This window comes from Chenopodium quinoa, unplaced genomic scaffold (genome assembly GCF_001683475.1).
Source record: "Chenopodium quinoa cultivar QQ74 unplaced genomic scaffold, ASM168347v1, whole genome shotgun sequence".
Lineage (NCBI taxonomy): Eukaryota > Viridiplantae > Streptophyta > Magnoliopsida > Caryophyllales > Amaranthaceae > Chenopodium > Chenopodium quinoa.
The window spans coordinates 1,106,010-1,118,819 of NW_018744100.1; the positions used below are offsets into that span (position 1 = coordinate 1,106,010).

The 12,810-nt window shown below is 33.2% G+C and overlaps 3 protein-coding genes across 3 annotated transcripts; 2 read left to right on the forward strand and 1 right to left on the reverse strand.

Moving 5' to 3' along the window:
• Positions 1 to 1,179: 1,179 nt before the first annotated feature.
• On the forward strand, positions 1,180 to 3,762 carry LOC110692316. Its single transcript, XM_021869323.1, has 4 exons — positions 1,180 to 1,532; positions 2,115 to 2,919; positions 3,024 to 3,182; positions 3,340 to 3,762. Exons 2-4 carry the CDS (start codon positions 2,797 to 2,799, stop codon positions 3,610 to 3,612), a joined length of 555 nt encoding a protein of 184 aa, XP_021725015.1. The 5' UTR covers positions 1,180 to 1,532; positions 2,115 to 2,796; the 3' UTR covers positions 3,613 to 3,762.
• A 1,017-nt stretch (positions 3,763 to 4,779) lies between these two features.
• Positions 4,780 to 6,299, forward strand: LOC110692317 (F-box/LRR-repeat protein 13-like). Its single transcript, XM_021869324.1, has 3 exons — positions 4,780 to 5,337; positions 5,446 to 5,601; positions 5,824 to 6,299. The coding sequence occupies exons 1-3, from the start codon at positions 5,227 to 5,229 to the stop codon at positions 6,091 to 6,093; spliced, it is 537 nt and encodes a 178-aa protein (XP_021725016.1). The 5' UTR covers positions 4,780 to 5,226; the 3' UTR covers positions 6,094 to 6,299.
• Positions 6,300 to 7,076: 777 nt separating this feature from the next.
• On the reverse strand, positions 7,077 to 11,749 carry LOC110692318 (AP-4 complex subunit sigma). Its single transcript, XM_021869325.1, has 4 exons — positions 11,494 to 11,749; positions 10,476 to 10,562; positions 7,527 to 7,595; positions 7,077 to 7,443 (listed from the first exon to the last, which is right to left on the reverse strand). Exons 1-4 carry the CDS (start codon positions 11,632 to 11,634, stop codon positions 7,309 to 7,311), a joined length of 432 nt encoding a protein of 143 aa, XP_021725017.1. The 5' UTR covers positions 11,635 to 11,749; the 3' UTR covers positions 7,077 to 7,308.
• Between the last annotated feature and the right edge of the window lie 1,061 nt (positions 11,750 to 12,810).

The window sequence follows — 12,810 nt, forward strand, 5'->3', positions numbered from 1 at the left end:
ACTTGATTAATTACTAATATATAAAAAAACAAATGTTATTGTATAAAACATTGTTGGATTCGTTATAATGTATACTTTCATAATATCAATTTTTCTACAATTTTATTAACATATGATTAGATAAATTAATGGTCAAAGTCAATTTTATTAACATATGATTAGATAAATTAATGGTCAAAGTCGTGTATCGACATGCGTATTTGGTCAAACTGTAACACTTGTTAAAACACGGAGGGAACACTATGAGTAGTATAAAATTAATACTCCCTCAATTCCCAAAGCAAGGTTACGTTTGGGTGGTTTTCATGGTTAATAAGGAAAATAAGATGATGGAAAACAAGTTTAAATTAACTTTAAAAATATGAACATTTGTATTGGGTATTGGGAGTAAGTAAATGTTTTTGTAGATAGGAATAGTTACATTGTAAATATGTAGCTATTTTGATAAATGGGGATAGTTGCATGGAAAATATGCAAGTATTGAGGAAAATATGTAAAAAAATAATTATTTTAAATTAAGAAATAATTGGAACGTAATCATTAAAGGGAAACGCCAAAACCCCTCTTTATGAACGAAGGGTGTACAATGTACATGTACAAGAAATATATTTTTGAGAGGGAGGAATAGCTCAAGTGGTTAGAGCTTTCTCCCTGTTCCAAGAGATCTATAATTCAGAGTAAAAAAAAATTGAAAGATCATTTCCTCTCAACAATGAATTCGCCAATTACATCTTCTGATTAAAAGATTCATTGAAACGATAAAATTAACTCCGTAATAACATTGAATAATTTTGAAATTCAAAATTTATCTCTCTATATAAACTCAATTTCACTCTCTTAACAAAAAAATAAAATTTTATTTTCTCATACAAACATATTTTCCATGCAAGATACAATTATTCTAAAGGTGATCAAAATTTGGGCCGGGTGGGGCCTTAACATAGAAAACTAGTTCCCAAACCCGCAAGAAAGTAGCGGGCTTCTCGGGCCAAAGTGGGCCTTTTGAGCTTTTTCGGGTCAGATTTGAGTTTTTAACTAAATGAGTTTTTACCCTTGCCCAAACCCGCCCTATTTTTAGGCCGGATCGGGCCAGATCGCTGTTGATCTCTAAGTTATTCTTATATATCAAAATATTGACGTATTCTCAATGCAACTATTCCTATACAAAAATATTTACATGCTTTCAATATAAAGATTCCAATTTATTTTTTTTTTAGAAAACTTTCAAAGTTAATTTAATGTTTGTTTTGGTACATTTGTAGAAGCTTCTCTTGGAAGCTTTTTGACGACTGAGGAGTGAGGATTGTTTGAGCTAGTATCAAAAGTCAAGAAAGGAGAGGACGGAAAGGGTGTTTGAGTGAATCTTCTTAGGTTCGGATTTTCAGGACAACCTTCACAAAACTGTCCGTTGCCGGAACTTTGACCGTAGGATCGTTGTTGGGAATTCACAGTGCCTCTACTTGGAACGGTTGGATCGTCATTTGAAGCTCTGATTTGTCTGGAATTGCTGTTGGAAAGAGACCCTACGTTTGGTAATATTCTTCACTTTTGCTCTTCTACTAATTATTATTCTCTTATTCATGTACTTGTTTGTGGATTGACGGGTTGAGACACTTTGTTGACTGATTTGGGTTTCTTTTGCCCTTAATTTTATGTTTGAAATTATTTAAGCCTAATTATTTAGCTAATGTGCCAATGTATGCTTAGGCCTTATAGTTTTGTCATTAAGTTGTATGTAAACCGTGACTAATGATAATCAAAGGCAAGGAAATTGAATTCCCGACACAAATAGTTACAAGTAATTTGAAACAGATGTAGTATGATAATAAAGAAATGAAGAAAGAGGACTCCTCACAAGTCCCCTGGTTTTTACTCTTCACATCAAAGGGTTTTTCTAGGTTTTTACAGTGTGTAATTGTGGTTTTACTTCTTCCATATTGTTGCTTCACTTGCTTGTTCTTGCTGTCCATCTTGGTTGTTTTGCTTGGTGGATTATTTGTAGTGAATTTCGGTTGTTTTTTGTTATATTTGTGGGTGTTGACTCGGGTCCTACACTAGATACACTTTTCTGCATTGTTTGTATACTCCTCTTATAAGACTTGGCCAAATTTCAGGATCAATCTCTAAGTAGTGGGAAATGGCTTCTTCCGAGTCTAGTAAAAAAATCCAAGGTCCCTGAAAGCAACCAAGATTTAATCAGTAGTCTTCCAACTGATCTGATAGATGAGATCCTTAAACTTTTACCAGTGTCAATGTTAGCTAAGACAAGTGTGCTATCAAGAAAATGGAGGCGTAATTGGTTGTCCCTTAAGTACCTTATCTTTAATAAAGCTTTCTGGGAAGAACATAAATCAAGCACATATTTTGATTGGAAACGTATCAACGAAATCATCAGTGGTATATTGCTTCATCACAATGGTCCTGTTCATGAGTTCTATCTTCATGTCCCAAACGATCCAGATCAGGAATTTTACCTTAATCTAAGTCAGTGGCTATCTTTTCTATCAAGAGCCGCGATTAAAAAGATCACTCTTGTGAATTTGGCTAAAGCTGATAGCCTACCTATTATGCCTTCTCATATTTTCTCATGCAATGAGCTGGTTGATTTGAAAATTGTTTATTATGCACTGAATGCTCCACCAAGTGACTGTTTGGGCTTTGCTTATCTTCAAAATCTTGAGCTACTGTCTGTTGAATTTAAACATGATGTTTTCAGAAGTTTGATCGCAAGTTGTCCAGGACTTACTCAGTTAAAGCTTAAAGATTGCATTGGAATTACTAATCTGGTTTTTGATCATGTGCCTATCCTTGTCCCCAATGGAAAACACTACATACTTAGAAACAGTCCGCGCTATTCTGACTTTTGCAATGCCGCCTGTTAGGCTTCAATATCTTCGATTTGATGGCCACCTCTGTAAGGTAAAATACATACAGTAGCTACTATTTCTATTATAGTATTCAATATCAGAAAATAAATATATTTTGGTCCCTTTATATGATCTCTGTTCTCTTTGTTATGCAAGTTCTTGGCTGCCGGTTGTTTCAAAAAACTTACTCAGACATTTAGTCACCTGCGAATTCTTTGCTTGACAAAGCTCGACTTGGATGATTTTAATGTATTTTGTTTCACTATCAACATGGTTCAAAATTGTCCCTATATCAAGTATCTTGAATTATCATCAGTAAGTATGTATACGTTAATTTCATAGCATATGTTATAGTATTAATACACAGATTTTGAAGTTAATAACCTTATTTCAACTTTAACGAGTTTTGTTCAATTATCGTGTTCCCCTGTGTTTTTTAATGCTAAAGAAATTATTGTGTCATTGTGGACAGATTACTCCGAACAAAAGCGTTCTTCAACACAAATTTGACTACGACAACAATTTTAAGCTTAGACATCTCCTTAAGGCAAAAATTACAGGTATTACTGGATCAAGTGCGGAGCTCAAATTGGTAGAATATATTGTTGGTATCTCAGTTAAGCTGACAAGATTTCTGTTTAAGTGTAATAATCTTGACCCGAGCTCAGAGCTAAAGGTGTTGCGCGAGCTATTACAGTTGCCAAGAGCATCGAAAAAGGCTAAACTTGTTTGTCTGGCGCAATAGAGTATGTAGGTTTGGCTTTGTTGGTTATTATGTATAGTTAATTAGTTATGTTCTTGCATTTTCCTCAAATGATCATGAGCTGTGTTTTGCTGTATGAAATGTTAAAATATTTCAATGTATGTATAAAATGTTAGGGGAATTTTTTGAGAATTGAAGACTATGAAGAAATTTTATTGAAGAAAATGTTGTACTGAATTCATATTTTACCCAAACTTATGGGTTACATTTAAAAACAAACTAGGTTAAAATTCCGTGCAATGCACGTTTGTTACATATTTTTGACAAAATTTTTTCACAAGATGATGACAAGTATCATGAAAGGATTTGCTTTTAGTATGGGTTAATAGATAGATACTCTCCCATGCCTAGGCAATATGCTTTCGATTTTTAGCTAACATGCCTGTTTTTTTGTTTTGTTTCGTTTTTTTTTTTTAACAGATTTTTTTGTTCTTTTTAGTTAACATGTTTATTTTGTTACATTTACCAGCATACAATCATATAAATTTAACAGTTATACTTCTAATTATGTCGGAGTAAAAATTATAAAAAAAAAGTTGATATTAATAAAATTTTATATCCGCGCATTTAAATAGGCTGTTCACGGAGGGATATCAGAAATTGATATCCAAATTCGATCCGAAATTTTCGAATATTCGGATATTCGAAATTTTCGAATCGAATGCTTCGGATATCCATTATCCAATATTAATTAAAATTGATTAGGATTATTTTCTAAATTTAACTAGTTTTGTCGCTTTTTTATCGTCAAGCTGTACAACATATTTTAACAAAATAGTACTTTTTTTTGCAATAAAAATTATCATAAAATATAATAAGAATATTATATATAAAGCTAATAATACATGGTCAGTTTTATTTGAACAATTTAAAAATTCTATATATTTCACTATTTCAGCCTTTATTTTTTGGATATTGGATATCTAAAAATTTGAAAATCAATATCCAAATCCGCATCCAATATCCGCCTTTTCAGATCGGATATCCGATCCAAAATGAAAACTCGGATCAGATATCCAAAAATTCGATCGGATTGATTGCGGATCGAATTTTCAGATCATTTTGCACATGCCTACATTTAAACATGATCCCACATGACCATATTTTACCAGATTAATAATTACTTGCTCTGTTTTTTTTTTTTTTTTTTTTTTTTTTTTTTTTTTTTTACTTGCAATAGTTTAACTTTTACACTATTTACATATCTCACTTTGACTAGATTGGGCGATTTATAGGTTAGGAAAAATATAATCATGTGAAATCTTGTTATACTTATCTCGATTTACACTTTCATAATATAAGCAAAAGAAGAAGAAGAGTACTGAACTGAATGCTCTGCCAAGTGACTGTATTGGCTTCGCTCATCTTCGGATTCTTGAGCTAATCTCTTTTGAAATTAAACATGGTGTATTCAGTAGTTTGATCACAAGTTGTCCACGACTTACTTCATTAACACTTGGGTATATCATTGGTAATAATAATCTAGTTTTTGAACATGTGCCTATCCTGGAAGACTTAACTGTTCATGGCCCTTTTGCGTCGCTGGCTTTCATAAATGTTTTTCGTCTCAAGCGCATTTCACTATCATTATCCTCAATGGGGAACGCTTCATACATAGAAAGATTAGAAACAGTTAAACGATTAAGATCCTTGCAATTCCGCCAGTTAAGCTTCAAAACCTTGAATTTGATGGCACCTTCTATTAAGGTAGATTAAAATCACAGCTACAATATCTATTATAGTATTCATTATTTGAAAATACTTGTTTTATATATTGGTCACTTTATAGAATCTTTGTTCTGTTTGCTATGCAAGTTCTTGGCTGCAGGTTGTAACAACAAACTTACTCAGACATTTAATCACCTGCAAAAGCTTTGCCTGACAGAACTCGACTTGGATGATTTTAATGTATTTCGTTTCACTATCAGCATGGTTCAAAATTGTCCCTATATCAAGGATCTTGAATTATCAGTAAGTACTCGTATAATTTATGCATAAATTTTATAGCATATGTTTTAGAATTGACTCACAGATCTATCTCGAAGATAATAGCCATAGTTTTACAGCATGAAACATTTTGCAGAAGTCGAATCTACCCTATGAAACTTTCAAGAGTTTTGTTCAATTACCGTGTCTATACAAGGCACCCCTGTGCTTTTTAATGCTAAGAAATTACTGTGTCATTGTGGACAGATTACTCCGAACAAAAGCATTCTACAGCACAAATTTGACTATGGCAACAATAACAAGCTTGGACATCTCGCTAAGGCAAAAATTACAGGTATTACTGGGTCAAGTGTGGAGCTCAAATTGATTGAATATGTGCTTGGTATCTCAGTTGTGCTGGAAAAATTGCTGTTGAAGTGTAATGATCTTGACTCGACTTCAGAGCTAAAGGTGATGCGAGAGCTATTGCAGTTGCCAAGAGCATCGACAAAGGCAAAAATTCTTTGTTTCGCGTAATAGAGGATCTAGGAATGACCTTATGTGTTGTTCTAGATCTTGTGTTTTGCTAAATACTAGTAAATTGTTTGGGGGAAAAATTGATAATTGAGGAGCTTTTGTTGATTACATAACATGATATATTGAATTCATATTTTGCCCCAAACTAATGAAAATAGAAACAAAAGAAAGAACAAAGAAATACTTCACCCGCCTTATTATTATCATTGCAACAGTTGGACTTTTATGATTGTCAATGTATAACTATAGCCATTTGTGCTTGAAGAATTGCAACTCAAGTTTGATAGGATTACTTCAGATTAGAGCTAAAGGTCGGCAATCATATCATGTATGATTTCACTCTTTTTATTTCATTTGTTGCGAGCTTAGCTGAGCATGGAGCTAGTCTGTGGGAGGGTAAGATTCTCTCTCCTTTCTTTCAAACTTTGCTCTAAAGTCCTTTTTTTAACCGGAATTTTGAACGAAGGGCGTAAAGACGAGTTCCAAGAGTTGTCTAAGCACATCCATTCTCTTAGGGCTTAGGGGATGCCAAAAGCTAGCATCACTCTCATATCTCTTTACCTTTCTACCACGGTTGAAGGAATGTCCAAGGGCAACATAACGAAAGAGGAAGGAAGATTCTCCCGCTGGTGCTTACTCTCAGTCTCAAGGAAAAGCTTTTATGACTGGGCAGACATACCGAATAGTCAAAGAGAAGGAATAGACCTAGGAAGGAAAGAAAGCCCCTCGATACAAAGGAAACCAAGAGCATAACAAAGGCAAAATCTGTTTGTTTGATGCAATAGAATAGAAGATATTGGAAAGGCCTTTGGAGTATGTTTTTTTTTTTTTTTTTTTTTTTTTTTTGCCTACTCTGCCTCAAATGGTCAAAACTTCTTTATTTACTTATTTATTTTTAATTGATAAAATGCTTTTTTTAATAAAAATAATAAAATGTTACTGCATCCACAATTATTAGGAAAAAAATGCAACTTGAATAAGCCTTAGATTATAACATAACTTCATTTTATTGCAAATGAATGACAAAATTACAGCTATTCCACAGAAAGGAACGTTCCACTTAAATTCTTGAAATAAAACAGGCTTAGTAACAAACTTAGTGATTGTTAACAGCAGTGTCCTCTATTTGTAGGATAGTGAATTTGAAAATTCGGCGAAAACAAGGATGTCAACATATACAATATAACCTAAAATGTACCTCATCCAAGCACATAATTAAGATGCTTTATCCATCAACTGTATAGGGGCCAAAATGTTAGATTTGTTCGTCTCGACGATACATCCATTCATCACCATTTCCTCCAACATAAAATGCGCTTTCTCTAGATGGAACATAATATCTAGCTCACACTGCATTATCGCAATTAAAATTAAGAATAAAGACCATATGATAATACAAGTTTTAAGAAGGAAGTATGCAGTATGACACTCACCACATTGCCAAAGTGTCGATCCATGGTTTCCACCAATAAATGTATGAACTCCAGAATTGCAAGCTCATTCTGCAACATATTAGAGAGCAATAAAATACTTTATTAAATGCTGAGGTGAGAGTTAACTTATGCAGCAAAGAAATCATAAGACAGAGTATCTCCATCAGTACATTATTACACATAAAAATCGCAAGCAACAGGCTACATTAAAACAAGATGAAAACTATGAGACTTGACCAAATTAATTGTTCTATGATTTGCATCAGAAGAGCTCGGGTACTGAAGATACTACAGCATTGAGAGAAGGGGATGAAAAGTCAAACACAAGTTACACCAGTCTCATATCTATCTCGAATCCCAAGTAAGGATTTAACAGGAATAAGTAGGTCAAACAGTGTTGAACTTGAGCTATTGAAAGATTCCGGATTCCAAACAGAAACCAAAAGACAATAAAAGAAAATTTAATAATTGAAGTTTGTCCTGCTTTACCACCACTCATTCTAGATGTACAACTTTTTTGTATTATACAATGCCATCAGCATATGTGTAGTGTATAGTTGTATACACAAGCAAGATCAAACATATAAACTAAGCAATATTCAAGAAATTGGAGAATAGCTAAGAACATAATAATTCCATCTTCACTTCGAAGTTTAAACCTTTTTTTTTTTTTTTTAAGAATCGCTCTATGGAGGACCTTAAGCCAAGAACAGGATGGAAAATTTGACAGGCAAGGAAAACTAAGGTAAGCGAATGTTTGAATGTGAAAGGAAAAAGGAGATAAGATGAGGATAAAATGGTTTAGGGAAGATGATTGTTGAGATGTCCATAGATATGAAAAGAAACTCAACTGCCCATCTTCCCAATGGATGATGATGTTTGCAGGGAATTCTTTCAGCGTAGAGTGCAAGATTGCCGCATAATACTGATACACACAATCCCAGCTATTTTCATTCCCTCTGATTGAAGAATCACTAAAATGAATGTACAAAAAGACAATAATTATTACATACTTCAATAGCCTGTCTATCATAGCTGGCTGCAGAAACTCTCAGCAAGAGTACATTTACACTTTTTACAGCAAAGCACAAAAACATTTCTATCCTCAACTTTCTGATAGAAAAAACATCAGGATTACTGAAAGTAACATCATCTGCAATACATTTTAACTTGTATTGTTTTTAGGAGGTACGATGTATAAATCATCCCCCAATAGAGTATAAAGACCCAAATTAAACGAGTAGCACACTAGCAGAAGGGATGTAAATTTGGAGATATCATATAAGAATGTGATCATAGGAGAATTAACAGATATCACGAAACATAGTTGCTCCCTCTTCCCAACAAAGATAGAGGGAAATTATTTAGACCTATAACATGTTTTAACAGCGCAATACTGATACACAAAGACAGGATCAGCACAGGGTATAGTTGTTGTTGCTCAAATAAGACTCCACAAAACATAGAAATCACCAACACAACACTTACGATGGAAGATACGTGAAATTTATTAATAAATAAGAGTCTGACCGGGTGTTTAGTTGGCAGTTTGGCACAAAAATCCAAGTGAAAAGCAGAAAACTGAGGAGTTAACACTGGAAAATTTTACTTCCCACAAATTGGGGCTAGGTAAGTGGAGCTTTCGATAAAAATCTCTACTCCTTACAACCAGTGGCGGACCCAGCGTAGTTCACGCTGGGTCACATGACCCAGGAAGTTTAAGGCTTAAAAATTAATGAAAGCAAGAGTAACACAAAAGTAGCTCTGTGGTTCAGCGGTAAATGCTTTGATTGAATCCCACACCAAACCTTTTGTGCCTTTTTTTTCCCCCATTTTATATGCTAGCTTGTTAGACATTATTGTATTATGTTTTGTTTTTCTTTTGTTTCATTATTTGATTTGTATTATTGTTTGGGCCTAATTGTTTCTACTTTTCCTTAAAATCAAAGAACATGTATATTATTTATTTTTTAAAAAACTTTCATACTTTTTGTTTGACTATTTTTTTACTTGACAATTTACATACTAGCCTATTAATTTCTATAATTTTTTTTCTTCATTTCATTTTTATCACTGTATATATAACTTTTTCCTTTTCATTAAAATCATATATATATATATATATATATATATATATATACACACACACACAAAATCATAATTTTATTTTGTACATGTATATTATTATATACATCAATTAACTAATTTAAATTATCTTATGCAATGTTCGATAACTCCTTAAGTCCGAACCCATAATGGATATTTTTATAATCCGCCACTGCTTTTATTTATATAATCCTAGCTTTGTAGTCCATAATTGTAACCTATATTACATGAGTAATATCAATTAATCTCATTGAAATTGTAACTTAATTTTTAAAATGAAAAGGAAAATACATGTGATATAACAAGTTTCTTTAGTCCTAAAATTCATCCTCCTCCACAAAATCATCCTCCATCACAAAATCATCCTTCACAAAATCCACTTTTTGGGTCGATGGATGATGGTGACCAAGCACCCATAAAATCCTAGATCGGCCACTGCTTACAACCAAACAGTTTTCTATACTTTACAAGTTTTCAGCAAGTTAGACTCCATGAGACTTGCAAAACCCTCAAAGTCTAACTTCCTACATTCACATATCAAACTAAACGACAACTAAGAAATCCTAAAATGAGGTTTCAAGACCTTTTTTTTCTTTGAAAGTAGATGCTTGAACTCAGCCTATAACATGAATACCATATCCGAGGTCTTGAGGTTATAAAGAAGCCTGACACCCAAAAGAGTGATAATAAAAGTGAGCATGCACACAAACACATGCATTCATGCCTGTGCACTAAAATAGAAAGCTGCCTTAAGCTGTTTAAAACACGACAAGCTATACCAAAGCTACAGCTAGAAATAACATATTCGGACAGATAAAGACTTAAATGAGAGCAAATAATCACCTCATCGTTGTCAACTCCAACCAAGAAAAATAGAGATGCATAGCGCCTATATACAATCTTGTAATTGCGATGTTCCACAAACGAACACTGCCATGTCAAAAGGGGAAATGTTTGTTTAGTAATTTGTCAAACCAGAAGCAAGCACGGTCATACAAACTCACTTGTGGAACAAGTTTAATTATCTTTTAAATCAGTAGCTAAAGTAAGACTGATTTTCATACTATACGGATAATCAAATTGCTAAACAAAATTGCATTAAACCAACAATAATCCATATGTCACTAAACAGTTCAAGACAAGGGGCAACAAACATGAGTAACTTTGGTACAACATTAATTATTAACTTTACAACAAATAAAAATCACACAGATAGCTGGTTTATTTACAGTGGAGGAATAAAACAATGTTAGAGAACCTCCAAACAATCAAATTGCACACTTCAGCTTAGCAAATTTAAAGCTTTCAGTTGGTATTTATGAATTATCAAAAATCATACTCACAAAGTCACAATCCACAATAAAAACCTTACCTTGCAATTCTTATAAAGATCAAACAGACATAAAATTCTGTAAAAGGGGGATCCAAAACCCTAAACACCCAAAATTAATTACAGCAAAAACAAGATCATAAATCATAACAAAAAAGAAGGAAGACCTAAATTTCAAATACTAGTATACAACTACCCGCAATCCAATTTGTTCATCTGGATGACAAATTACCAGACCCATAACAGAAAAAACCCAGAATTAATCCAAATTTTTCACAATTAGCCCAATGTCAATAACACCCAGATCAATGCTCATTAATAGAAGCATGAACAAGATCAAACATCCTCAAAAACACCTAAAATTCAAAATTAACAACTACCCACAATTAGATTTGACCCACAATGCTCAGATGAATGATAGATTGAAAGACCCAATACACAAAAAACACATATTTGATCCAAATAACTCCTAAAAAAACTGAGCTAAATTTGAGAATAGTAAAGAGAGATCACAAAAGGAAAGAGAGAGACCTGCTGATCGTTGCGAGCGAGGCATTTGCGGACGATCTCACCCTCAAGAGCTCGGCGCTGGTCGATAGTGAGGTACTCGTAGTACTGCGCTAGCCGAGTTTGGCCTTGTTTGTTCACCATTAACACGAAACGTATCGTCATCTTTTGATCCTTGATTTTTTGCAGAGAGAAATTTACAGAATTTCTGTTTTAGCTACGAACCCAACAAAGTGTTTGGACATTTATTTGATTGGAAATAAGGGTGTCACAAATCTCACAATTGAACTAGAATAGACGGATAGTATTAGGAATTTAGGATGCGCTAGGCTGTTTCGTGCGCCATGGGTTAGTTAGGATGGTGCCGCGGAGTTGCGGACGAGTCAAGTGACTCAAGTCTATTAGTGTATTGTCTAACATTCTAGGGTTGTGGTTAATTTGACCATGTTAAACTTGATTGTACAAGTATACAAAAGTATGGATTATTATTTTATTTTATTTTTTAAAGTATGAAAAAGGATTCGACCCTACCTCAATTCTTACGTTTTTTTTTTTAGTATTGGTGAAGAGGGGGGATTTAGTATTTGCGGGTTAGACATTGTGAGATTGAGGGAAAAGAGTAAGGGATCCCTCACCTCAAAATGCCCTTGGGGTCATGGAGATTCAACCCCCATTCTTCCAACCTAAAGGTTGAGGAAGAAGTATTTCCTACTAGATTAACCTTCTTGTTAAAAAAATATATGGATTAATTGGTCGGATATTAAGTTGTACTCCCTTTATTTTTATTTTATTTATTTATTTATTTGTAAATACATATGGCAATGCAAAATTTTGACCAATACTATGGACTAGTTCGGACAATGCCCTCATTGCAGGTAATATGAGGTTAATATTGCTAAACAGACGTAATTATTGATAAGAAATAAAGTTTAATATAATGAGAATATGTGGTATATTTTTGAAAAATAATTATTATTGGTGTATATATGTTATTCACGGCTTAGATACATTTATCATATCATATCACTAATAAATAAAGTCGGTCTCGCAGCCAGGCCACGAGACAACGACACTTGTCATTCCAATTATTCGCCAAGTGTCACGCCACGTAGGCAAAAACTAGGTATTGTTGTGACACATATGATGCTAAGTAAGCAAATTTTGGATATATTTTTTAAGATAAAATTGTTGTATAGAGTTTTATTATCGATATACTTTTAATATTTTATATATACAAAATTAATCATAACTTTTAATGAATATCCTCAGTTCTATTTCTATGGTAAAATTCGTTTTATAAAGTTATTTAAAATAAGATCCATTTATATTATATAATTTATT

Coding starts and splice junctions, on each gene's coding strand:
- LOC110692317 (XM_021869324.1), top strand. CDS start 5,227: ATGGGGAACGCTTCATACATAGAAAGATTAGAAACAGTTAAACGATTA. Junction 5,338..5,445: donor TGATGGCACCTTCTATTAAG/GTAGATTAAAAT, acceptor TTGCTATGCAAG/TTCTTGGCTGCAGGTTGTAA. Junction 5,602..5,823: donor TCAAGGATCTTGAATTATCA/GTAAGTACTCGT, acceptor CATTGTGGACAG/ATTACTCCGAACAAAAGCAT.
- LOC110692318 (XM_021869325.1), bottom strand. CDS start 11,634: ATGACGATACGTTTCGTGTTAATGGTGAACAAACAAGGCCAAACTCGG. Junction 10,563..11,493: donor TCGCTCGCAACGATCAGCAG/GTCTCTCTCTTT, acceptor TTGACATGGCAG/TGTTCGTTTGTGGAACATCG. Junction 7,596..10,475: donor TTGGAGTTGACAACGATGAG/GTGATTATTTGC, acceptor AATATGTTGCAG/AATGAGCTTGCAATTCTGGA.
- LOC110692316 (XM_021869323.1), top strand. CDS start 2,797: ATGTGCCTATCCTTGTCCCCAATGGAAAACACTACATACTTAGAAACA. Junction 2,920..3,023: donor TTGATGGCCACCTCTGTAAG/GTAAAATACATA, acceptor TTGTTATGCAAG/TTCTTGGCTGCCGGTTGTTT. Junction 3,183..3,339: donor AGTATCTTGAATTATCATCA/GTAAGTATGTAT, acceptor CATTGTGGACAG/ATTACTCCGAACAAAAGCGT.